The sequence below is a fragment of the Physella acuta genome, unplaced genomic scaffold, assembly GCF_028476545.2.
Source record: "Physella acuta isolate Inbredline_101_S28 unplaced genomic scaffold, ASM2847654v3 ptg001358l, whole genome shotgun sequence".
NCBI lineage: Eukaryota > Metazoa > Mollusca > Gastropoda > Physidae > Physella > Physella acuta.
The window spans coordinates 93,197-120,720 of NW_026732873.1; the positions used below are offsets into that span (position 1 = coordinate 93,197).

Below are 27,524 nucleotides of genomic sequence, written 5' to 3' on the forward strand. Positions count from 1 at the left end.
TTCTAAAGGACTATTGGTACAACCAACCTCTAAAGGACTATAGGTACAATCGAACTCTAATAACTATTAGTACAACCAAACTATAAATGACTATATGTACAACCGAACTCTAAATGACTATTGGTACACCTAAAATACAGTAGTGAAAAATATTTGTGGGACCACGACGAGCGATAAAGGCGTTGATTAGGGGAACGGGTGGGTGCGGGGGGGGGGGAGAGGCTATCCCAAAATCGCAATACATTTCATACACATACTATTACTCTAAGACAAATGATAACTGTCTCGTCAAGTACAATGAGAATTTAAAGTTTCATAATCTCTAAACCAATCAATATCAGATCCCCTTTTTTCTTATCCCCAATCACATGGCCACCGAATCAAATCGACCCCCCCCCCCCCCTCCCCTCCCCTGCACCCCACCCCCGCACGCCATCAACAATACTGTTTTTCCTCCCTGTTTCACGGTCCATTTCCCGAGCACACACAAACCGTCAATCATCCCGTTTGCCGGTGTGGCGCGGACGTCACCGCACGGGCCCACCTCGCCCCGCGCTGAATACCGTTACCCCGCCCTAGGCCCCGCCTCCTCTCGCCACGTCCACAGCCGAGAAGTGATTGGTGGGCGAAAAACCGCCACAGCGGGCAGCAGAGGCTACAGCGGTAGGACGCCATTTGGGTCAGATTTCGCACACGTTAAAAAACTTCTAAAAAAAAAAAAATACTCAGGGCCCATCAGTCAGCTACAGCCGATCACAGTGAAACACATTTCTTGACTATGGCAACACGCTATTGAAACTGTTCCTAGCGTTGGATTTTTTTTTCTGCCTGTTATTTTTGTAACGTAGGAACACATTTATAGGTAAGATTATTAAAAACTGTTTTAAACGTTCTGAGTTAGATCTAGAATCTATATCTATATTTTCTGTAATAAGTTTAGTTAGATGATAACACTCAGTGTAATGGAAAGACCGAATATGCCATTGTTTATTTAATTATGACTCAAGTTTGATTTTTTAATTGATTTTTAAAATGAAGTGATAATATATCAACATAAAATTATTAAAACGTTATTTTTAAAAGTTAATACGATAGGACAGTGTTACTTTTGTTTTACCGTGCTGATTTTGGTGTCGGGAATAGAATCTGTCTATAATAAGTCTATACTAACTGAATTATACTCAACTGTATTGAACTTTATACTAAACTGAGCTAAACTCAAATTTACTGAACTTTATTCACAAATCACAACTGTACTGAAATGTACACTTCACTCAACTGAACAAAACTCAAATTTATACTCATCTGTTCTGAATTTTATTCTCAATTGAACTTTATACTCAACTATAAACATTTAAAGTGGAATAAAGTATGTTAAATTGAAGTAAACTAAGCTAAACTTTATCAGATTACGCTTAGATGAATGTAGTATGTAGCTATACTGAACTACGTAGAAGTAATCTCAACTCTACTTCAAATTTTTTATACTTAAAAATATTTATAAAGTTTCACCTGCTAGATCTAGTGCTTCCCTTTACTGTTAATGTTAAGACCTAAATAGAGAAAATAAAATTAAACTTAATGAAGTAAACATAATCGGTTTTGCCTATAAATATACTAACCAAAACCCATCCTTTTAAAAAATTAGGCGTATTAATTTTTTCTTCATCTAAGGGGTCATCCATAATCGACGACCGGGGGGGGGGGGGGGGAGAGTTCCGACTATTGTGACGTCTTACGGGTGGGGGGGGGGGGGGCAAAACTTTACACTTTTGCATTTTAAAAAGTAATGTTACAAGTTGCATTTTAGCCGTCGTTTTCGCGCTTTTTAAAAACTGTAAGTGTAAGTTGTAATAGAAATTAGAATATACCCAATATTAACAGAGTTCATTAAACATTTTACAAAGATAATCGATGTTATTGAAGGAAACAAAAACTTTTGAGTGGGAGGGGGTTGTATGCTAAATTTTATTTGTTGGGGGTGGGGGGGTCTGACTTTTTGTGACTGAGTGACGAAAGGCAAACTCGTTTTTAAAATCGTGACGTCATCAGAGTTTCTTCCAGGCATCTCTTCGGGGGGGCAAAGCCCCCCCGAAAATTTTTTACCGCCCCCCCTGAACTAAATGAAATTTATATATTTTATATAGAAAATATATACTTTTAACAGTGTCCGCCCCCCCCGAAGAAAGTTTACCGCCCCCCCGAAGATTTCAAGTGCCCCCCCGGAGAAAAAAGTCTGGAAGAAACACTGGACGTCATTTGTGAATGACTCTCTGATTATATTAATATTATTAGGTATAATAAGCCAATTCATTTTATTTTGTTAGTCTTAGACCTTAATTCAAAATAATTTTGAATAATTTCTCATGTAGAACCAGAATATTCAGTCTAGATTGATTATAGAAATTTGTAAACAAAAATAAGAATTAAAGTCATTCAGACTTTCACTAACAGAAATACTTTATTAGCTTATATATTGCTAGCGAGAATATGACTAACTACAACGCTTAATATCTAAACCACAAGCAGAGTCTAACCCTAACCGTAACAAAAGGTTAGCTTGAAAAGGGTTTAACTCTAACACATTCCACTGATACGTCAGCGAGACTAACCTAAACTTGAGTCTAGGAAGGCCGCACGCGTGATAAGTGTTTTGGAAAAGATGACAAACTCGGGATAAAAACGGACCATGTCCATAATACACGAACAAAAGGGCATGGGGGATATTATTATTTTTAGTGTTCTTTGGTATATCTTTACGCTGTTCAATGTAGTAGGCCTACAAACGTTTCTTTGTTGTTCATTTTTATCTGTACAAGAAAATTATCCTGTTCAGAATCACATCTGCATTTCTTCCAGACAATTTTTCTCGGGGGGGGGGGGGGAGGAGAGGGGAGGCGAGTAGAGTTGAAGTAGATATTTTCTGTATAAATTATATTTCGTCCGTGGGGGGGGGGGGGGGGATCAGAATGGTTGCATGAATATAACTTGACGTGTACATTCTTTCTTCTAACACAAAACAAACGGCAATGATTTACAAATTTTTTTTTCCTGATGTAAATCAACCATAGGAATAGTACATTCTATACTTAATCGAATAAACATTTTGCCAAATTTCAAAGACAGCCTACGTTTATGAACATAGTCAACAGGACTGTAAGAACCATATATCAGTCTAGTTGAAGTGATGACGTGTAATCTACCTTCTGTTCACCCACCGCAGCCATGAAAAACTATTTCCGTAGTGCAAATATTTATCTTACTATATGGGAGCTCTGTGCAATCCAAAGTATAGCTAGCACACAATCTTGTGGTTTTTTTTAGAGAGTATGTTGGGGGTGGGGGAAGGGGGTGTAGGTAGTATTAGTGGGTTGTCAAAGAAAAGATTATGTAATGTAATAAATGGTGAGAGGTGGGTGTCAGAGTGTTGTATAATTTCTAGCCCGGCCCAAAAGTTTACCCGAAACTCACAACCGTATCGTGCCGGTTCAACTTGCAGACATGACCCGATTGTTTACATGTTTTGAAATAAATGCGTTATAAAACTGACGCGTCGAAGCAAACACCGCTATTAAAACAGTGTATACAGTATTGATAAACAAACCGATACCAAAACTAGTAATAAATCCCGTTGGGTAACGGTCCATTTAAAATTTTATAAAACCGGATAGACGCTTGCGATTTACGTCTAAGCCATATCTGCCCCCCCCCCTCTACTTTAATTTGCTAATCTGTTAAGTTTTTAAAAACAAATTTAATTTGCGTTATCTTACTGAACACATTTCTAACCAGTTTTTTTTTTTTTTGTTGAAATTTTTGATATTGTAAACACAATCTAAAAACGTTTATCATCTAATATTTTTTTAAAATAAAAAATAAAGTGTCAAAATTTGAACACGTTCGACATATTATAGAACTACATCAGACCTCTAGATGGATACTGTTTAATTTTTGTTTAAATAACAACAATCAATTAGATACTATTTTAAAAAAAAAATTACAATAGGATATCCAGACAAGCCTTAAAATAATATAATGACCACCATTACAAAAATGAATCCCTCTGGGCGTCCAGGTAAATTCGCCCGTCAGCTTATCCTGACACCTGTTTAAATTTCGCTCTTACCTGCCCATCGATGTTTCTTATCAAATGAACGATCATGATCAGCTTGAACTAATCAATCACAAACAGAAAGGATAAACACAATCTGAGAACCGTTTTCCGATAAATCAGTAGCTAGCGTCAAACGACGGGCCCGGAGAACTAGTTTTGACGCCAGGGGCGGCTTGTAGATTATGCTGGTTAATGTCATCTCGGCAAGAGTTTGGTACTACTGTTTAGGTAGGTGTCGGGGAGGTTCAGTGGTGTCGTTAGCGGTGGGTGTATTTCAAATTGTGACTATTTTGTATCTTAATGGGTGGCTGTTATGTGTCTTAATGAGTGGCTTTTCCGTCATAATGAGTGGATATAAAGTATATTAATGAGTTGCTTTCATCTGTCGAAATGAGTAGCTATTATGTGTATTAATGAGTGCTTATTCGAAGTTTAGTGTGGCTATTCGGGGTCTCAATTAATGGCTATTCGGGGTTCTAATGGGTGGCTATTCTGTATCAAAATGAGGGACTATTATGTCTTAATGAGTTTATGTGTCTTAATTTGTGGATCTTCGTAAATTAATGAGTGTCAGTTTGGGGTGTTAATGGATGTCCATTATGTATCTTAATAAGTGGCTATTATGTCTTAACGAATGTCTATTAGGGGTTTTAATGAATGGCTATTCGGGCTCTTAATGAATGTTTATTTGGGGTTTTAATATATGGCTATTTTGGGATTTTAAAGAGTGGTTGGAACTCAAATAGCATCTTCACGAATAAACAATTTTGCACATATTTATAGGATGTAGTGTTCTGTATAGTGCTTCCTCTTTTTTTTTTTTGTTAGACCTTCTAATTATTTTTTAATCAAATTATAAATTATATTACCACCGCTTTATTTGTGAGTATAATTAGTAGGCCTGTAGTATCTTAACGAGTGGGCGTATTGTAATATAACTTGCAATTTTGTTTGGTGATATTATGAATCGGTAGCTTTAATAAATGGTTGTATGACATCCGGTATATTCATCAAGTCCATCTAAGACAAAAAACTATAAATATAATGTCGCCTCCACTTTTTGCACCGATCTAACGGTTCCTTTAGCGCCATCCTCACTACGCTGCTGTTGTTGTTTGTAGATGCCGTTTTTTTACTTGGTTCTATTGCATATTCTAATTCTAATTTTCTACCAATTATTTGCATCCTTAATTGTTGGTTTTTTGTTCTACGTTTTGAAAATGTGCGCATCTTTCCCAGATAAATATGAACACTGCTCACGCGTTCAGGATTAACCGTTTGGAAGAGATCCTTCATGCTCATATGTTTGTCACCAGTGTTTCTTCCAGACTTTTTTCTCCGGAGGGTTGGGTGGGCGGACACTGTTAAAAGTATATATTTTCTATATCTATTCCATTTTGTTCGAAGGGAGGGGGGGTAGACGATGAGGTTAGGTTATGTAATTAAAAACTGCAAATTTACTGCAAATTTTAGGTAAACTTTTTTTTAAAATTAACCCGCTAAACTTTATGTTGCAGAAATAACATCAAAGCACACGTTAAGTGATCTATTTGAAGCTTTTTGTTTTGTAACTCGTTTTTACATTATCGTAAACAAGATGGTTCTCTCTTATAAGAAGTCAGATGAAGAAATTTATAATTTACTTTAAAGGAAAAAATTTAAAACACATATTTATATTATAGATGGAGAAGAATTTGAGTGTCGGAAAAGGACGTTATACCTAGAATTGTAAAATTGTAAAATAAAGTGATAAAAAACGTACTATTAAGTTTTTTTAAAGATAATTTTGTCTTTGCGTTATATTTAATTTAGAAATATACTTTTTCGGTTAATTTTGTAATCGGGTTAAAAATCTTAGTTTTTAACAGTGACTTTGTCGTTGTGTTAAAATAAATGTTTCAAAATAAGCGTTGTGTTTGGTTAAAAACAGTTAATTGTGAAATTATTTTTAATTGTAAAACATTGTATTAAATTATATGTTTTTATATATACACGTAAATCTATACATGCATGTTTAGATGAAAATATTCCTATTAAAATATATAAACATATATTTATGAGAACAATTTATTGCATCATGCATAAATATACAACAAAGAAGCCACGGTGTCACTTTATAAATATTTATAACCCTTCTTTCAATTAGACCTACAACTCTAACACATGTCCTCAACTATAATCAGTTAACAGTGGCATGAAACAAGGCATGCAGTAGGTTAATACCACCAAAGAAACCACTACAACCTTTAACATCTATTGTTTTTTTCAGACATATTTCATCAACTTCAAACCCATCATATTTTTAACACCGATGTTAACGGCTGATTAATACTATTTTATAAAACAAATAAAAAAAGCAAATAAAAGGGGGATTTATTTTTCTTGAATATAAAATTCACATAAAACGTCCTTTCTTTTTTTTTCTATTATCAACCCAAATTTCTAAAGCCTTTTTCTTCGTCTTTTATAATTGACAACGAACGTTCTATTACACCGCTAATGAGCCGTCGAGACGACCTACCCACGACGAAAAGTACTGAACGTGTATGTAGCTGTTCCTGTCACTTCGGACATATACGAGCAGCGATCCCTTCGATTTCCTGATACACAATCAACGTTCCCTTCGATTTCCTCTCGCGTTCACGCCTTTGTTTTATTCCTCTGCACCCAAACGCGACCCAATATTACTCGCGTATACGTCGCACGTCCGGCCACGTTAACCCTAACTCAACGGTGCACGCGGGCGACAAAACTTAATCCTAACCTCACACCTGGCGTACCCTCCCCTCGCCGTATTTGATAAACTTATTTTTTTATCAACTTTTAGTAAACAGCCCTCGCCCGGTTTCACAAGTGTTCCCCTCGCCATCAACTTCGACCGCGGATGCTCTCCTTACCCGTTGACGAGTTAGCAAGCGTGAGTAGTTTGATGACCGCGGGGACACTTATATGCTTGTGTAGCAATATAATTTTATCACGCCTAAGGCTACTGGCTTGCCTTTAGATAAAAAATTGAAAAATTGATTTACTATCAGTTTTTTGATACAGTTTTTATTCTCACAACTAGTTAAAAGGATAGAACACCTTGCTTTAAGTGCGTATGTATGTTTAGGCTATATATATATATATATATATATATATATATATATATATATATATACAAGTCAAGTATCTATGTACGCATAAAGGCCTATATATTCTCATATATATATATATATATATATATATATATATATATATATATATATATATATATATATATATATATATATATATATATATATATATATATATATATATATATATATATATATACCCTATAGTAAAACTGACAATAGATTGTGTCTCAGAAGTCAAACTTCAAATAACGCAAAAAAAGGCCTACATTCATAGATATCTAGTGTCATCGACGCCTACATGAGTCTAAGACACCCACGGACATCCGACCAGACTATTTTCACTGCGTCAGTGGGTATGACGTAGCTCCGACGCCAAGATGAAACTATAACACGGGTCAGCAACACGCGTCTAGCGTGTCACATCGCGTTTATTATTTGTGACATGGATACTAGTCATGTCTAGGAAAAAAAAACCTCACGATAAGTTAATGTTATACGAAAACAATATTTCCTACGGAACATGTATTGGCCGTCTTACTTGCTGCGGGTTTTAGTTTTCTAGACATGTATAGTATACATGTCGCAAGTGTAAACGCGGTGTATACTGTAGGCAGCCAAGACATCAACACGAGTCTAAGACACCCTTTATCGACACACAACCACGTTTGTTATTGCTACTGAGCACGTGCAGACTTATGGTAATACCCCCCCCCCCCCACTCCCATGGACAGTTTAATTAAATTAATTATTCCTTTACCTGACGGCGTAATTACACGCATCATCGTCAGGGACGTTACCTGGACAGCGCTATTCACAGGTGACAGTCAGTAAACGTTATTTTTCTGTGTTTTTTTTTCCTTGGTAGATTTGTTTTAACACTTTCTACATGTGTTTTCTCCTCCCATCCCCTGCCCACCAAACTGGCGGTGACCTATCTAATAATGCTTAAAATGACATCCGTGTCTACATGACATTACCATGTCATTTCACGCCCGCGCGGTCTCTCTGTACATATGTATATATCGGCATATATATATATATATATATATATATATATATATATATATATATATATATATATATATATATATATATATATATAATGTATGTGTGTGTGTGCACCTGCGCACATCTTTATGTATGTTTGTATCTGTGCGTATATGTGCAGTATGGTGTTAAGAGCACACCCCCCCCCCCCCCCCCCCGGTACTTGACTTTTGAAGGGGCATCATCTCTTAGGGTACTTGTGTGAATAGCCGGCAGTGTATTTCATCAGCGCATAATGTTTTTGTGTTTGTTTTGTCTGGCGGTATTGGCATTAATTGCTTTGTTATGGTTACGATTCGTGCTACAGTTAGGGCCACGGGTTAGGTTAGCGATAACGGAATCAAAAATAAAAATTTCAAGACGGCTTTGTCCGCGATTGCAAAAAAAATTAAGTATTCTTGTTTAGCAAAAACTGAACGAATCAGTTCAACACATTGTTCAAACCTCTTTGATACTAATAAGCTTTAATGGGTTAATTGTAAGGTAACTCACACAACTAACTTTTCTGTTATAGCTCACTACTGTATGTCGTGGTAATATTAATGAGACCGATTCTTTGTATTTTACTGTATGTTGTTCCTTTTGGCCTGCAGTTAGAGAAACGGTTTATAATTTTCTTCTTTTTTTTTTTGGAGATCGTGCTCGCATTATAAAATACACACACACACATTCACACACAACACACGTGTGTTGAACTCGAACTTAAAACATGTTCATGTTTAGAGAAGACAATTCAGGATCTAAAATAACAGATTTAAACTAACTTTGATATAAATTCCTAAGTATTACATTGTAGTGATTCATGATAGGCCTACGTGTTTTTTACGTTTATGAAGCTGTGATATATAACACGTTTTTTCGCCACCTATTTACTAATTTGTTAGACAATATTTGTACGACCCGTAATCTAAATTAGAAAATTGTCCGAAGCCCACTGGTAGTTTTGTAACCATCATTGGCTGGATTTACCCTTATAGGTTGGGATCCCCGTGTTTGGCCGCGGTCCCTTGTCGAGGGGAGTCCCCTTTTTAGTCGGGGCCCCTTGTTGGTCGGGGCCCCTTGTTGAGGGGAGTCCCCTTTTTAGTCGGGACCCCTTGTAGGTCGGGGTCCCTTGTTGAGAGGAGTCCCCTTTTTCGTCAGGACCCCTTGTAGGTCGGGGCGTGCGGCGTCAATTCGGCCAATGACGAAACGGCCCCGTCAAAACGACCCCGACAAAACGACCCCGTCAAAACGACCCCGTCAAATCGGCCCCGTCAAAAGGGCCAGCGACATATGGACCCCGTCATATAGGCTCCCGACAAATAGGCTCCCGTCATTTAGGCTACCGACAAATAGGCTCCCGTTATATAGGCTCCCGACAAAAGGGCTCCAGTCAATAAGGCTCCTGACAAATAGGCTCCCGTCATTTTGGCTCCCGACATATAGTCTCCCGTCATTTAGTTTTTTCCACAAAACGGCCCCCGTCATTACGACTACCGACAAATAGGCTCCCGCCATTTAGTTTCTCCACAAAACGGCCCCCGTCATTACGACTCCCGACAAATAGGCTAGCGTCATTTTGGCTCCCGACAAAAAGGCTCCTGTCAATTTGGCTCCAGACAAAAGGACCACTGACACAGTGGCGTAGCTACCGTAAAGCTAGCGTAAGCAAGGCATGGGGGCCCAAGGCACATAGGGGCCCTTTTCCCTCATAAAAAAAATTAAAACTTTTACAATGGAATCTTAATATTTGTTACATATAAATAATTTTAAAAAAGAAAAAGGTTAAAAGTTCCAAAAAGCCCCCCCCCCCAGTGGGGGGTGGGGTGTTTCGGCAGTGGGATTCAGTGTTTGTGGGTCAAACAGAGCCCAATCGTTATAATAACACTACAGGCTATATCACTTTGTCGTGCAAGACATTGAGAGAATCAGCCTATAAATAAAATTTTTAGCAGTAGTAGGCAAGCATAATAATATAGTATAAATACACAATCAGGACATATAAAATACAAAATGTTGCCTTCAGAATATTCATATATTAAAAAATATCCATCGTAAGTAGAAGTTGATCTCTTCGTTTAACTCCTCTGTAGCCTAACGCAGAGGCGTAGCGAAGGCGAGGCGGGGGGTGCGGACCGCAACGGGTGACACCATTTAGGGGGGGGGGGTGACACTAAAGGCAAAAAATTGTAAAATTTATAGAATGAAATGCCATTTTCCAGATCCATTAGTTAAAGTTAAATAGTCTTCTAAGTACAAATCGAAAATTATATCAAGAGGGGGGGGGGGTGACACCACGACGTAAACGTAAACTATAAAGAAAACAATGCTACATCCAACTGTATTATAAACAGACTGTAGATAAACATCGTTACTATGAAGTCAACAGTGATTAAAGCTTAAACACGTACGTGTACCAGTATGTGGCATATATATAAATTTTAGGCCTATGTAGGCCGACACACACACACACACACACACATATATATATATATATATATATATATATATATATATGCTTTGTTTCCTGGGAGGGGGTGACAATACGAAGTGCCGCACCGGGTAACACCCGACCTAGCGACGCCACTGGCCTAACGGCTGACGAAGGGGCCCACTGATAATTTTGCATAGAGGCCCAAAAATCCTAGCTACGCCACTGCACTGACAATACCGTTTCTGTAGAGACTAAGTCTCCCGGCAAAGCGGTCTCATTGAATATGACATCTGCCAGTGGGACCCCTTCATCAATATTCTTTAGAGTTAGGTTATCCAACACTCTTATGTAATACAACGTACGCATCTCTTGTTCGGCAGGCCTTATTTTTATATTAGTTTATCTATTATAAAATATAGTGTGTTTTAATTTAAGGGTCATCTATCTATGACATCCATAATTGAGTCGGTTATAGGCTGTTCCAACTCATTGTGTGGGGAGAAGGGTCCACGCTGTACCTTCCTAACTGCAATATGCTTGTACAGGGGCGTAGATGGGGGGGGGGTGCGGACCGCACCGGGTGACACCATTTAGGGGGGTGACACAAAGGCAAAAAATAGCAAAATATATAGAGAAAAAGTTGAGGGGGTGGGGGTGCAAATCGGAAGTTTGGGGGGGGGGGGGGTGCAAATCGAAAACTTGAAAGTTTGTCCCCGGGAAGGGTCGCAACGCCTCTGGGGGGGGGGGGTGACACCATTAAGTGGCGCACCGGGTGACACCCGACCTCGCTACGCCACTGTGCTTGTAGGTTATCAAAACAAAATGCTGTTATCATGTTAACATCATGTATATCATACATTTACACTTCTGTGCTCGCTTTTAAGCAACAGATCTTTTCTGTTGTAAATTAAACAATATCAAAACTTTAGAATTGGTAGAATTTAGCTGTTAAGGGCTCGATTTGTTTGTGAATTAATGTTGGTTCACGAAAAAATAATTTCATTCGGGCATTAAAAAGAGGTTATGGTGGTATTGGAGGTAGGACACAATGGTTACTTTTATGCCAATAGTGGTCATATCATTCATTTTTCTGGAGCCAATATGTCGGGAGTCATTTTGTCAAAAGCCAATATGTCGGGAGCCCAATTGCCGGGAGCCAATATGTCGGGAGCCCATTTGTCGGTAGCCAAAATGTCGTGAGCCCATTTGCCGGGAGCCCATTTGTCTTGAGCCCTTATGTCGGGAGCCAATATGTCGGGAGCCGCTTTGTCGGGAGCCAATATGTCCTGAGCCTATTTGTCAGGGGTTAATATGTCGGGAGTCCATTTGTCGGGAGCCTAAATATCGGGAGCCCATTTGTCGGGAGCCTATATGTCGCAAGTCATTATGACGGGAGCCCATTTGACGGGAGCCAATAAGTCGGGGCCCTTTTGACGGGGCTATTTTGACGGGGTCGGTTTGTCGGGAGTCGATTTGACGGGGTCGTATTAACGGGGCCGTTTTGACGGGGCCGATTTGTCCCGGGCCGTTTTGACAGGGCACCAGGTCGGGGTCTTTTGTTGGCCGGGGTTCGACTTTTTATTTGGGACCCCTTGTTGGTCGGGGTCTCCAATGAAGCAACCTCGTCAACCCAGGTGTAAGTACGTCCCTGTGCTTGTGTGTGTAATTGTGCGTGTACGTCTACACAGTCAACCAGCCCGTGTCCGTGTAATTGATTCTAAACACATCACCATGGGCTTTAACCCCACATGTGTTTTAATCAGCGGTTCTAAAATTGCTGCGGTAATGTGGGTCCCTTCAATTTTGAACAATTAACGAAAAGAAATGACTGAAACGGCTTGTGTGTGTATCATATTCGGAAATATCTTAAATAAATGATAGTTTAAAAAAAAATTCTAACATTTATACTTAAACTGTTCTTTTTTTTTTAAATTTTTTAATCGAAGCTTGATATTATATGTTATAGTGTCTCATAAGAAGATATTATACAAGACAGTGTAGTTTAGGCAGATATTATACCAGAGTGTCTCTTGTATGCAGATGTTATATAAGACACTGTCTTGCTTATACAAGACAGTGTCGTGTATGCAAATGTTAAGCAGCAAATGATATGTATATAGAGCAACCTATAACTATAACAGTGTCGAAATAGGATATCAACACGCATTTATGTTGGTTCTGATATCCTGGTCCTCAATACATTAGTTCTGATGTCCTAAACATATTAGTCCTGATGCTCTAAATATCTTTGTCCTGAACCTTAACATCTTTACCCTGATGTCCTGGTCCTAAATACCTTTGTCCTGATGTCCTGGTCCTAAATACCCTTGCTTCTTCTCCTTAAACATCCCTACTTCCTGTCACCTTTCATTAGTTTTGTACTTCAAATTCCCACATTACACGAGCAAGAAGTTCTGTTGAAAATATGAGCTTCGCATGACCGCGCATGTCCATATGACTTAAGATTTTTTTTTTAAATCGTCGCTAGACTTTAGCATTTTTAGTTCATGTTGCATTAGTTAGATAAGATCATATCAATCAGATCATGTTGTATGACATGTTTTATATCATATCACGTCGTATGACTTTCTTGTGTTATATCATATCATGTCGTATGACTTACAGGTGGTAAGTCAGATCATGTTATATGACTTACAGGTGGTAAATCAGGTCACGTTGTATGACTTACACGTGGTAAGTCAGATCATGTCGTATGACTTACAGGTGGTAAGTCAGATAACGTTGCATGACTAAACACATAAAAAATTAGCTCGAACATTACGGGCTTTTAATTGCCCACCCGCCGTGAGGGGAGGTAATAAATCATAGGGAGGCTTGTTTTAATTGTCTGCCCCTTGTTTGGGTACAGGCAGGTTTCGATATCACGATTTGAGCAAGACGGCAAACCACAGATGTAAGCTGGTGGGGGGGGGGGGGGGGGGGAGGGGGGGGGAGGTAGGTAGGAAAGTTTTGATATCACGATTTGAGCAAAACAGCCAACTACAGATGTAAGTTGGGGGGGGGGGGGATAGATAGGAAAGTTTTGATATCACCATTTGAGCAAGACAGCCAACTACAGATGTAAGTTGGGGGGGGGGGGGGGTAGATCGTTTCACATTTCTGTTACAACAACAAAGTATGAGTTTAAAGTGTGGTGGGTAAAGAATTGGGAAGGAGGGAAGGAGGTTTAAATACAAATTTAAAAAAACTAAACACCTTGCATAATTTTACGATAGACATTTTAAATTTGGGATCAAATTTCAATCCAAAAATGCAGCTCAGGGATCAGATATACGGAAATGTGCATGGGGTTAGGGATAGGGTGGAAGTGAGTTAGGGTCAAGTATAGCTTTGGAGTTTTATAGCTTAATCACGAGATGTTGTATGGTTGGATAGATTTTCTCTTACACTCTTACACAAGAAGGAGTTGTTGTTACTAATTGCTTAGTTTTGTAGTTTGTTTAGTCCAAGTGAGTATTGAGTTCGTAATCCGACACCCCCCCCCCTCCCCCACTTCACCGGCCATTCCCTTGATTGAATGTCCCTAATGACCTTCTTAACACGGTGTAAAAAAACATTGTATACGTGACAAGGGCGTTAAAAAATATGTTAATTTCGTGTAAAACGGTTGACACGTCGACCAGGAGTTTATGCCTCGTCACGTCCCAGCACAGAGGCAGAACATCGCTTTAGCATGGCCAGTCTGAACATCGCTGTAGGACAGGCTGAACACTGCCTTAGAGCCGTGGTTCCTTGCAGTGTGATTCAGATAGGGAATGTCGTGGTGTATGGATGGTGTAGATGTGGTTGTCTGGTGTGATGTTGTGGGCGTTTGTGTGTGGTTGTTGTAGTAATGTGTGTGGTTGTGGTGTGTGTGTTTGTGTTTGGTTGTTGTAGTGATGTGTGTGGTTGTGTTGTGGGTGTTTGTATGTGGTTGTTGTAGTAATGTGTGTGGTTGTGATGTGGGCGTTTGTGTGTGGTTATTGTAGTGATGTGTGTGGTTGTGGTGTGGGCGTTTGTGTGTGGTTGTTGTAGTGATGTGTGTAGTTGTGTTGTGGGTGTTTTTATTTGGTTGTTGCTGTGATGTTTGCTGTCGCCGTGATGATGTTGTCATTTTGTTTTTAGTTTTGTTTGTGGTATATCTATTTGTGGGTGGATGTCGTAAGTGTGTGTAGTAGATGTGCGTCGTTGGGATATATCATAGGCGTGTGTCGTAGTTGTGTTTGCGTGTTGTAGATGTGTGTTTCTCTCCCGTGACTTACTCATACACCTGTACATAGTTTTGCTTGTGTCAGGCCTTGTGTCCCATACCTCGGGCCATTCAACCCATACGCTGCTAGGCAACTTAAATTGTTTTTTTTTTTTAAATGATTCATTTTGATGTTATTCTGTGTACTAAACTTACATGGATTTAAATGGCTAAAATTAATCAAGGTATTTAAATCTAATTAATGTAACAGTGATTCATTTTGACGATATTCTGTGTACTAAAAATACATAGATTTAAAATGATAAAAATTAATTAGGGAATTTAAGAAATCTAAAAGTGATTTATTTTGATGTTATTCTGTGTTCTAAACATTTATGGATTTAATTGGCTAACATTAATTGAGGTATTCAAAACTGATTAAAGGAACTGAACGCAAATAATTAATTATATAATGTAGGTGAATAATTGATTTTAAACTATAACTCAAGTAATTACAAAGATTGAATGTTGTTAAATATGTTTTAATTGTCTTTACAGAAGCCATTCATGTATCGACCATTTCAAGGTGTGGGATCTGCGCTCTCCATGAGGACAAGTCCCGATGAGAGAACGGTTAGTTGTTTTTATTTTATTTGTTTAATTATTTTAAAATGTATACGACAAAAGTCACATTGTACAACATTTTTTAATTGAACGTGAAATCATGTAGCCTCGCGGTAGAGTAATTGGCACTAATTGTCGGTGGCATTGGCAGGAATTTATTCTACCCACCCCCCCCCCCCCCTTTCCAAACAAACCCTGCCTACGCTATTGTTCAATGTGAACTCAACTGTTGTAATCGGCAATATTTTTTCTTAATTTGAATGGTGCCTCAAATGGTTAAAAAAATATATGTACGTATGTAAGATGGATTACCTAAAAAAATATGTTTTATATTAGTTGCTTTAAGATAAATAGATTTAGTAGAACAACGAGTAAGTACGACTGTGATGTTTTGGTTGAAATTCTAGTTTATCATGCATATGTATGTATTTAATACTACAAAAAAAAAACGCGCGTTTATCATGAGAGGTCTATAACAAATCATTACTTTATAAAACAATCTATACTAGCGTCTAAAACATAGCCTTTTAAATTGGAAAAAATATCTTTTATATTCATGTTTTTAGTAGTTTAATTAGAATAAATAACACCTTATATCACGTTGTTAGTGGATAAATTAGAAAGAAAGATCTTTTACATTACGTTGTTATTGGATATATTGGAAAAATATCTCTTATATTTATGTTTTTATTGGATAAATCAGAATAAATAACCACTTACATTACCTTGTTAGTGGATAAATTAGAAAGAAAGATCGTTTACATTACGTTGTTATTGGATAAATTGGAAAAATATCTCTTATATTTATGTTTTTATTGGATAATTCATAAAATCAGAATAATTAACCACGTATATTACGTTGTTAGAGAATAAAACAGAGCTTCTATTTGATCTTTACAGCACGCCAAGTTATGTGAGAACGGACGGGCGTTCTTAGCTGACCCCAGCACCGGTCAGCCTGTGTGTCTGTGTCACCTCGAGTCTCACCCGTCACACGGCCTCCAGGCCCACCCCGCTCTCAGGGGTGTACCAGCCCTCGCTTCCATTCGTTCTGGGTTTGGTGATCTCCCTTATCATTCACAGGTAAGTTGTGTCCCTTGAACTAAATTGTTTATTTAAATTTAAGTTATGCCTCTTTGAAGTAAGCAACGTCACTTATCATTAAAAGATGAGTTTTGTCCCGTTAATTAGTAAGTTATGTCCCTTGAATTTGTAAGTTGTTTTTTTTTTAAATTTAAATCTGAGTTAAGTCCCCTTGAACTGAGCACCATCCCTTGTCGTTAACAGATGAGTTATCCCTGTATATCTAAGTTTTGTTCTTTTAAATATCTGTTATGCCCCCTTGCAATTGAGCCCTGTCATTGTTATTAACAGGTAAATCAAGTGCCCTTATATCTAAGTTTTGCTCCTCTAAATTCAGAACCTTAGTTATGTCCCCATTGCAAAGCTCTGTCCCTTATTATTAACAAATAAGTGTCATAAACGAATACATTTTGTCGTTAGCTATTTATTTTTTGTCCCCATTGATTTATGTTATAATTATTTACATTATCACCTGTAATTTCCGTCCTTTTTTAATGATACATAAATTACACAAAGTATTACATTATTTTGTCAATTTTTACTAACGGGCCTATTGCATATATTTTTCCTTCATCCTGGGTTATCATTGTTGATTAATTATTTCCAAATTAAAAAAGGTTTTTATTTTTATAAGACAGTGAAAACTTTTTTTAAAAAAAAACGTATGTGGGATTTATTAATTATACTGTCTACATAATTAGATTTACAGATCATTGTCACATAGCAGTCGATATCATCCATATGTAAAATTCATTTGTTTGTACTTTTTTTATTCAAACGTTTTTCTTTTTTTTTTCTTTTTTTTTTGTGTTTGTTCGTTTGTGGTCGAATATAAAGCTTAACAATACACCTGTTATTTAAAGTATACCAATACAGAAAAACTTCAATTTCACTCTTTCTAAAAGGGAAATAACTCAATATAATTATTAAAGGTGGCATAGCTCACTAACATTACTAAACGTAACACAACACTTAACAATAATACAAAGGGACGCAACTCAATTGCATTACTATAAGCTACACAGATCTTTTAACACTAAATGACTACAGTCAGATACACAACTCATGGACATAACAGAGAGACACAACACGCTTTTAACATAAAAGAGAAAGACACAGATGTGTAACATTACAGAAAGACACAACTCATTAGCATATTTAACCCTTGGCTTATTCATTTCAGATTTCAGCCATGACGTCACTAGCCGAACAGTCGAGTGGACTTCTTCCTCCTAATTTAACGTTTCCCCATTTCGGCACTATGTAAGTAGTCAGTTGTTTTTTTTCAACGTTTACCCATTTTTATACCATGTAAGTAGTCAGTTTACCTTGTGTCAGCGATCACCTTTTCGGTACCTGGTATTTTAAGTTGTCAGTATTTCATCTCGTTTTGTAATCCTAGTAGTAAGTCAATTATTTTTCCTACTAAGTATCCCTTTTAAAATTTGTATACTCTTTAAGAAAGGAGCGAACGCGTTTCTTTTACGTGTGTAAGTAATCACAAGAGTGAATTTAAAATAAAAAAAATCATCTCCTGTTATAGTGGTCATTCTAACCAAATTGTTTTACCTATAAGCACTCTTTATATGTTCAATATACATGGTTTGCATGCTACATTTTATCAATACCTTATCCATCTTAAATCATTCATAGAAAATCGTGCTTTTACCAAGGTTTTTTGCTTTAAGCAGAAGAAAAAAACAGATTGACGAAACGATAATTTTCCGGTAACAAAAAAAAAGGATATAAAACGTTGACAAATCGACTAAACGATTGAAAAAATCTGCGGGAAGATTAAAATTTCGTCTAATTCTAAAATCGATATCATCTGAACATCATCTGGAAAATATACTGTCATCCGTCAACCCGGACCGGCTGTCTGTAATCGCTTTGACGGATAAATCCACCCCCCACCCCCACCTACCCTTCCCAGTAAAAATGCTCGTATATACTCACTTTAAAAAATGAAATACAAATAAATCTGAACGGCAAAAACTGAATATTAATGTCGCCCGCTTTGCAAAGATTTCTTCCCGATTTAATACATACAGGGAGTTTTAATCCTCAACTTTTCCAGCCTCGTCAAACACGACGCTTATCTTTCGCCGCACATTGGGAATTACCGAAAGATTTATGCTAATGGCTTGCTCTAAGTCGCACCGACGCGTAGCAAGCGATTAAGGGTTTCGCATCAAATCTTTTACCAGAAGAAAAAAAAAGGGCTATGGATTATATATTATGAGAAATTAAATAAGCTAGAAATATTTTTAATATGCAAAAATAAAAAATCAATAAGAGTTTAGGAGCTGATGCCAAAATCGATGAACTATTTTGTCAATAATTTGTGCGGGTGGGGGTCGAATCCGAGTAGGGGTAGGGGCAAACGTTACTGCATATATCAATTCGCACTAGGTGACTTTTAGCGCCAACACACTAAGGGGGTGTTGTGGGAGGGGGTGGGGGTCGCGCGGCACCGTACTTCAGCAAGCGCGAAACTAGTTCTCTGACGCCTGGGCAGAAAGGAAACAATTATTAAAATAACATTAATGGCTTGTTCGCGTGAGGGGTCATTGATGGGTCGGCCATTTGCTTAAGTGAGTTTGAAAAGAAAACTCCCCGCGCCGAGATATTTGCCCATTGACAGTTCGGCAATTTATGGCTAAACGGTGTAGTGTAAGTCGCTTGCCCAGCGAGGCGTGGAATATTTCAATAAATTCATGCGCGTCTAATCCGCGAGCCACACAAAAAAAAAAAAAGAGGGGGACCACAACCAAAACGATCATTTACCGCTTTCTCGAGGTGGGGGACGTAAAAACATAACAGGTGTCAGAGGTACAATGCGCTTAATGTTCCTTTCGGTTCCGGGGATCCAAGGAAAATGGGGGGTGACAAGGAGGGGGAGCGGGGATGGGATTCCGCATTACGCTCGGTACGAACTCCCGCTAAAGTGAAAGTCTTCATGTTGGCCAGAAACACTTTTTTTTCCCAAGCTCGATTGTGCAGGCGTGGATGTTAAACGGGGCACCCGCGATGGGTGGTAGTGAATGGCAGTTTAAAAAAAAAAAACCCGCTACCCCAAGTGAAATTTAAGTGCACTCGATAACCCTAGAAAATACAAAATGCATTTGAATAGAGTTGATGAAAATGGCGTCCGCAGCATAAAGCTTTGCTTATTTATTTATTTTATATAAAAAATCTAAGCGTCAATGAGTGTTTGCATAGTGTCAATCACTGCTTTCGAAGCCCTTACAAACTTTTCTTATTGTAACCCCCTCTCCCCCACTGATATTATAATCAGCTTTCTTCTGGTTTTTTCACCAACGTATGTGCTACAACATAGCTTGTATGTACTTGGCACTGATCTGTACCGTGGTGTATGGCACATATTCATGAAAACACATTGGTACAGTTCCAGTTGGCTAAATCTTTAGTCCCCTGGCGTTGTCGCGCCCAAGTTGCCTGAAATTGCTCTTACATTTGCTGAGTCTTCAGTATATACTACCGTTGCCGTGTTTCTTTCTCTCTTTCTCTCTCACACACACACATACACGCGTATATATATATATATATATATATATATATATATATATATATATATATATATATATATATATATCCTTCTTTCTTTAAACTCGGCCCGAGATTAGTTGTGTCCAGAGTTATTTTTTTAAGCTTCCCTGCGGGTGGGAGGGAGGTAGCACTGCCCCGAGAGTACGAATCTTCCCCCGCCACCGGGACAAAATAGAAAAAGAGAGTATATAAAATAAAAAGTATATTTTAACTAGTGTCCGCCCCCGCCCCCCGGAAATTATTTTGCGCCCCCTCCGGAAGTTTTAAGTGGCCCCTCTGGAGATAAATATCTGAAAAAAACTTAATTGTGTTGTCAACCGCATACCCAACTCCGTTTTAATTCGCGAAACCGAAAAAAAAATATGTTTCGGTTAAAGACCTCCTTTAACACGAATTATAATTAAAATACAGAACACATTCCATAAAGTTATTCGACTCTTGAATATCCATGAACTGCTCTCAACTATTCCCCAAATATGTCGCCAGCAATGCGACTCTTCCGGGCGGTGACCGCTAGGTGGCGTCATGCGGTGACACCGGTGTTAGCTGAACATTTTATCCACTGAAATAAAGCCCGCGTCGCGCCTACCAGTCTCAGGGTGGTTGTAAACTGCTAACACATCCTCGTCGCCAAAGCGGGTGACCTTTGATCTTTGGCAGCCGCGTGAAATAGGATGTTGTTTTTTTTATGTTGGTGGGTTGTTACATTAGCTGGCGTGTTATATTAGGTGGAATTTTTTAAAGAAAAATATTAACTTTAAAAAATACTTGGTTATCTCCCATTTTTCAAATGAATATAATAACCTTTAATATTTACTGACCTTTATATTGTTTTTTAGTTTAAAATTAAGATGAACGCGCCGACCCGCGGCGTATGATACGCCGCTATTTAGTTGTTTTATTTTCTACTCTTCAGTAATTCATAATTTGTACATTCGACAGTACCAATGCTGCCACTGAAAATATTTGCTTTAAAACACTATCAGTATGTTATTACCTCCCCTAATTTAAAATAGTTTCAAACTAAATTATCTGCCCCTAATAGCCGTCACTAAACCAGGCTCTACGATTGTAAACATTTAGCGTGAACCACAGCTCACCAGACCATGTGGGGTGGGAGTGGTAGGGATATGCTTAGAGAGGAAGAGAGAGGACTGCTAGGCGCGCTTACAACTTGGTGTTTTCTAGGGTATCCAAGAAGAGAATTATATATATATATATATATATATATATATATATATATATATATATATATATATATATATATATATATATATATATATATATATATATATATATATAGAAGATAGATTGTCATTGAAAATATTTATTTGCCAAGTATGAAAACAACTACTGCTGTAAAGGTGGAGTTAATAAAGAATTACATATGAAGAAATTTTTTTTTTTTTTAATACAGAAGAAATCTCTAGTTTTGATCAGTAAACTAGTAGGTAGTTTCTGTATAATTCGCTGTAGGCCCTGTGATTTACTATAGATTGATCGTTGATTGCTTTGGATGAAGAACTATTATATTAAGTTTTTGTTCTTTTAAAATATTGCATATGAAAAGAATCAAAGATTAAGTTACATTTCAGAATCCAATACGTTATATTTATACAAACGTCATAGTATGTTTCCTTTGTTAAATTCTTAGCTTAGTAACAAAGTGTTATACTTGGTTATCTGAGCCTCATTTACTCACACAAAGAGTCATGCTTGGCCCTAGAGCCGCCGGTTGTTGATCGATTGGCTGGATCATATTGGAACCTGGTAAAATAATTATTAACCCATGGTTAAACTTGATAAAACTAAGAAACGTTAAAACATGATTTCACTCATAGTTAAACTTAATACGCGTCAGCATTGGCTAAGCTTGATACAGCTTTGTTACGGTTACATTTGATCAAATTAAGAACCGATTAAACCTGACAAAACTAAGAACCGATTAAACCTGACAAAACTAAGAAACGGTTAACCTGACAAAACTAAGAAACGGTTAACCTGACAAAACTAAGAAACGGTTAACCTGACAAAACTAAGAAACGGTTAACCTGACAAAACTAAGAAACGGTTAACCTGACAAAACTAAGAAACGGTTAACCTGACAAAACTAAGAAACGGTTAACCTGACAAAACTAAGAAACGGTTAACCTGACAAAACTAAGAAACGGTTAACCTGACAAAACTAAGAAACGGTTAACCTGACAAAACTAAGAAACGGTTAACCTGACAAAACTCACCTCCAACGGTTGACCTCCCCAACAGGTACCCTGGCCTGGACGTGAATGGCCCAATGAGGAAGGCGGCCACCAGAGAGACGACTGGGCCACTCAAGGCCTGGCTCAACGAGCACAAGAAAAATCCTTACCCCACCAAGGCCGAGAAGATTATGTTGGCCATCATCACAAAGATGACCTTGACCCAGGTCAGACATTGTTCATTTGGTTAATTAATTAATAAGAGAAATATAATTTAGATAGAAAATATATACTTTTACCAGTGTCCGCGCCCCCCTAATACCACCCCCCCCCCCCCCAAGTAAAAAAAAAGTGTCAGAGAGAAATATTGTGTAGGATACCCCAATAAGTTTCCCTTACCAGTCATTTTGTACAGTTTCTTCCAGACTTTTTTCTCCGTGGTGGAGGGGTAGGCCTATTTGCAGTTTTGGGGGGGGGGGGGGGGAATTGGTAAAAACATATTTTTTTTCTATGTAACTCTGTTTCGTTCAGGGGTGGGGGCTTTACAACCCCCACCCCTGAAGAGATGCCTGGAAGAAATAAAGATTTTTAGCATGCATCAGTGCCTGGAAAGAAACTGCGTATAAAGAGAGGCAACATTAGTATTTCAATTTTTCATTTTCACAGTGGCTCCCCTTGAATTTTGTTTTTTAAAACCCGTCTGATTTTTTTCTGCAGGTCTCCACGTGGTTCGCCAACGCGAGGCGGAGACTCAAAAAGGACAGTCGTCTGCTGACCTCGGCTGAAGAGGACGACAGCGGGATGGACAGTGACCGCGACTCGGACAGCGTGTCTGTTGGTCAGTCTGACCACAGGAGCACCAAATCTTCGCTCAGGGCCGAAGGTACGGTCATCTTTTGTGATCGGGTGTTAGAAGCAGAGCCGTGGGGGCGGGGATAGTAGGGGTGGGGGGGGGGGGGGGGGGGAGAAGGGGGGGTGAATTCTGGTTAATGGGGAGTGGGGGGTCCAGACAATGTTAAGCAAACATTTTGGGTCTATGCATAAAATACAGAATAAAGGATGAAGAATGTATACAGCCTGATTTTTTTACATGCGCAATTCTGATTTTCACAACAAAGATATCCTGAAAATTTATCCCTGACTTTTAAATCTTGAATTCTGTCCCGAACATTGACCAATGTTAATTTTGTGACTTTCACCACTGACATTAACATCCTGACTTATTTTCATCATTGTAAAGAGCTAACCAAGAACCCTTACAAATCCTGACTTATCCTCACAAACACTGACTTAATTAGCCAGCGGATGTAATATTAGCAAGGCGTGACCAGTCACCATTGCCTCACCCCCCCCCCTAACTTCCTCAGACATATTGCCCCCCTCCTTTTCACCTCACCAGTGACCTATGTCCACCCCCTTCACATCACCATTCAAAATTGTCCATCTCACAAGTCAACATTACCCCCCCCCCCCCTCCTTTCACTTCACCAGTCAATATTACCACACCCCCTCCCCCTAACTAGTCAAAACTGCCCACCTCACCAGTCACCATTACCCCCCCCCCCCTCCCACCTTTAAAGAAATCCTACCACGGGTGATGTATGACCCAGGGTTGCAGCTTTGTCCGGGGGTGGGTTAGATTACCGGCAGTGGATCAGATTTCCGGGGCCCGTCCCGGGGACAAATCCCGGTGCCGCCGAGCCGGCTTATCGCTCGGCTCTTTAAGGCTTCTAATATGACGGCTGGAATACGGTCTCGTTTTGAGGGGGACTTGTCTCACTAGAGGTCATTGGATGGTTGATGTCACACGACCCCCCCCCCCCCTTACCTCCATCTCAGATGATATTTTATTTATCTAGATTTTTTATGAGCAAATTTAATACATGCGTGGGGGTGTTAATAAAAAGTATACGGCCTGTATTGTTTACGGAGGTGGATGTAAAAGTTTACACAGGGGGAGGCTCGGGGGCTGCATCACTACATGGGTGCTAGGTTCAGCGGTGGCACAATAATGTGTGATATTTAAGTGTAAAAATATACATACGTTTATATGAGACATCGGTGTATATACATTTATGGACTGTTTTAACAACAACAACAAAAAACAATAATTTTTAATGAAAATTTTATGTTTTCAAGAAATAAGGGAAGTTCAGTTTCATGACGGTGTGATATCATAGACCGTTGACATTATGACATTTGACAGTGTAAAGGAAGAGAAGACAAAAAGAGGAATCTAATTACAAGGGACATATGGCTATAGGATTCTAGCTTAGTGTAGCGTTGTCTAGACTTGAATGTTATGGGGAAAGGGGGGCGTATTGATGTCAAAGGGGTAGTGTAGAGATAACCTCACTAGAAATAGCGTTAATTAGCAAACGTAGATATCACTAGCTTAACAACATTCAGAAGGTACCCACACCACCACAAGTTAACAACTCAACCATAAGTAAACCACAACACCACACGTTAACCACAACACCATGAGTTAACCACACCAACACTAGGTAACCACACCACCACAACTAAACTACAATACCACTAGTTAACATAACAACACTTTAACCACAACACCGCAAGAAGACCACAAGTTAACCACACCACCACAAGTTAACCACACCACCACAAGTTAACCACACCACAGTTAACCACACCACCGCAAGAAGACCACAAGTTAACCACACCACCTCAAGTTAACCACACCACCACAAATTAAACACACCACCGCAAGTTAACCACGCCAGCAACACCATAACTTAACCACAACACCACAAGTTAGCCACTCGAACACGTCTCACAGACTCGAGCCCGAAATCTGAACTCGAGACTTTTGGCTTAGCAGTCAAACGCTCTACCATTCGACCACGCCGTCTGTTAGTGCACATGTATAGTTTTACTGTGTTGAACTTTGAGTGAGTACCTTCTGTCCTTGTTTTAAACACATCTCCTCACTTTTCTTTCAGGCAAGCTGTCGAGCGAGGGCGAGCCAGACCACGACTCTTTCTCCGACATCTCTGACGAGGAGAACGCCGCGTTTCGAACCCAGGACCCTCAGCCCACGCCAGTAATGACTTCCTCCTCGCCAGTTATGACGTCCCACACACCAGTCATGACGTCCCACACACCAATCATAACGTCCCCCACACCAGTCACCACGTCTCCCACTGCAGCACGTCTGCATGACGTCACGCAACCTACAGAGAAACCTACCAGCTCTGAACAGAAGCCAATCGAGAAACCTAAACCTAAAATCTGGTCAATTTCCCACATTTTGGATGGTTGATCTTTACTACAATAAAAACAAATATATTTCTCTATAAACCGACAAAGAAATCTTTAAACTGGAATGCTTAGAGAATGACGATGGTATACTTTCGCCACATTCCCGAATCGCCGAAAAGACTATTCGTGCAATTCTTAGAAGCTGAGCTAACTCCTTCGATAAGCTGTTTCTCAATGACGCCGCCATGAAAGACTTCAGCCAAAGAAGGCAACTATAGGTCTATAACCTTGACTCTACTGAAAGAGATCTTCAACTTAGGAGGTAGCAATGTATTTTGAAGCAGCGATGCTGACTTAAGTTCTTTGGAGATGAACGTTTGGTGGTGTTGGGTTTGGCTGTGGGAGAGAGAGATATGTTGACGTTGCTATGGTTATGAGGGGGTGGTGGTAATTTTCTCCAATATAATTATTTGATGTGGTGTGGAGTGATCCAACGTGGCTGGTTATGTAGTGGGTAATGACGGGGGGGGGGGGGGGAGGAATGAAGGGAGGTGAGTTATGACTTGAGGGAGGGGGGTATGGCAGGGTGTTGATTTTATGCCCGGAGGGAGAGGGGGTATGGCTGGTTATGAGTGCAGATGGGTTAATGCAAAAGGTGGAATATGATGGGGGGGGGGGGGGTTATAACTGGAAAATTACTTCTATGTATGTGCGCCCCGAAGGCTCACGATGCTAAGGGCGGTGTTCAGCTGATGTCCAGTGACCTCACGCGCAGCGGGCACCCAACTTGTTTGGTTTAGTTAATGAGTGATTAAACGTTGTAGGTGATCAATATAATCAGCAATTGAAAAATTGTCAACCTTTTAAAATTGTTTTTTTTTAATGTGTACATCTTTATTGATTATTTATACGCCATATCATGCTATTAATTCACAAATGGTAGACCCTTCCCTGTGTATATATAACCTAAAATGGCTTTCAAATCATTTTCATTCCAATTTAATTTGCAGTTATTTTAATTTTTGGCTCTAAATTTAAAACAATGTTATCTTGTAGATGATTGGATGATTTTGTGAGCCAGTTATTGTCTTTCTGTAAATGAATGTTATTTCTTGTGGTGCTGGTTGATACTGTGAGATAATGTAAAGTGTCGTTTGATTGGTTGATCATGTACATGAACGAATGTTAGCTTCTATGTGATTGGAGTTCTAAGAGAATTTGTTTCATGTAAGACATTGTAAAAAAATATATCGTGTGATTGTTTATATATATATATATATATATATATATATATATATATATATATATATATATATATATATATATATATATATATAATGTTCGTATAATAGATCTACTCTATTTTGAACAATGCCATGTCGACTAAAGCTCAACTACTTTGTATAATAACTGGCGATTCGTTCGTCATGTAATTAGAAATATTTCTGTCATAATTAATTTGTCACAAATTAATATATCACCCTTTGAGTACTGATGCTACCAGTGTCAGATACTAGACTGAAACTACTTTTTAGGTTGCTGGTAATTTTTGTAATTTCATTTGACGTGTTAGGGTTAGAAATTAGGGTTATGATAGTATTGATAGTGTTTGGGTTAAGGTTTGTGGTAGTTAAAGTTTAGCATGGATAATAACACGCTGTATACGTTTTTTTTTTAAATTCACCACTAGTAACCTATCGCTTTCTTTCTAGAAGATTCCACTCTTGTGGTATTATCGGACACTGGTATGACAAGTACCCTACCACTCGTATCATAAATGCTTCGACAATCTTAACATGCGAGACAATCAATCATCAGACTCGTTTGTCAGGGTAGACTCCCCTTGTTTTTATCAGATCCAAGTCCATGGATGTAACAGAAAAGAGCAAATATCAATGGACGTTTTTTTTTTATAGGCATGTCTGCCAAGGGGTGGGGGGGGGGG

General features: G+C 38.6%; 1 protein-coding gene across 2 annotated transcripts; it reads left to right on the plus strand.

Annotated features, from left to right (window-relative positions):
• Positions 1 to 664: 664 nt before the first annotated feature.
• Positions 665 to 26,072, plus strand: LOC131927005 (homeobox protein caupolican). 2 transcript variants are annotated; one of them, XM_059282649.1, is made up of 7 exons: positions 665 to 862; positions 15,441 to 15,515; positions 16,407 to 16,589; positions 17,773 to 17,852; positions 22,425 to 22,584; positions 23,075 to 23,240; positions 25,321 to 26,072. In XM_059282649.1, the coding sequence occupies exons 2-7, from the start codon at positions 15,450 to 15,452 to the stop codon at positions 25,638 to 25,640; spliced, it is 975 nt and encodes a 324-aa protein (XP_059138632.1). In that variant the 5' UTR covers positions 665 to 862; positions 15,441 to 15,449; the 3' UTR covers positions 25,641 to 26,072. The 2 variants fall into 2 exon arrangements, with proteins under 2 accessions (XP_059138632.1, XP_059138630.1); XM_059282647.1 differs by lacking the exon at positions 665 to 862 and adding an exon at positions 14,424 to 15,127.
• Positions 26,073 to 27,524: the final 1,452 nt, after the last annotated feature.

Bases quoted from the DNA above. Each gene is read 5' to 3' on its own strand.
- LOC131927005 (XM_059282647.1), top strand. From the start codon at position 15,074: ATGTTATTCTGTGTACTAAACTTACATGGATTTAAATGGCTAAAATTA. The intron at 15,516-16,406 runs GTTAGTTGTTTT...TGATCTTTACAG, and splicing joins CAAGTCCCGATGAGAGAACG to CACGCCAAGTTATGTGAGAA. The intron at 16,590-17,772 runs GTAAGTTGTGTC...TATTCATTTCAG, and splicing joins ATCTCCCTTATCATTCACAG to ATTTCAGCCATGACGTCACT.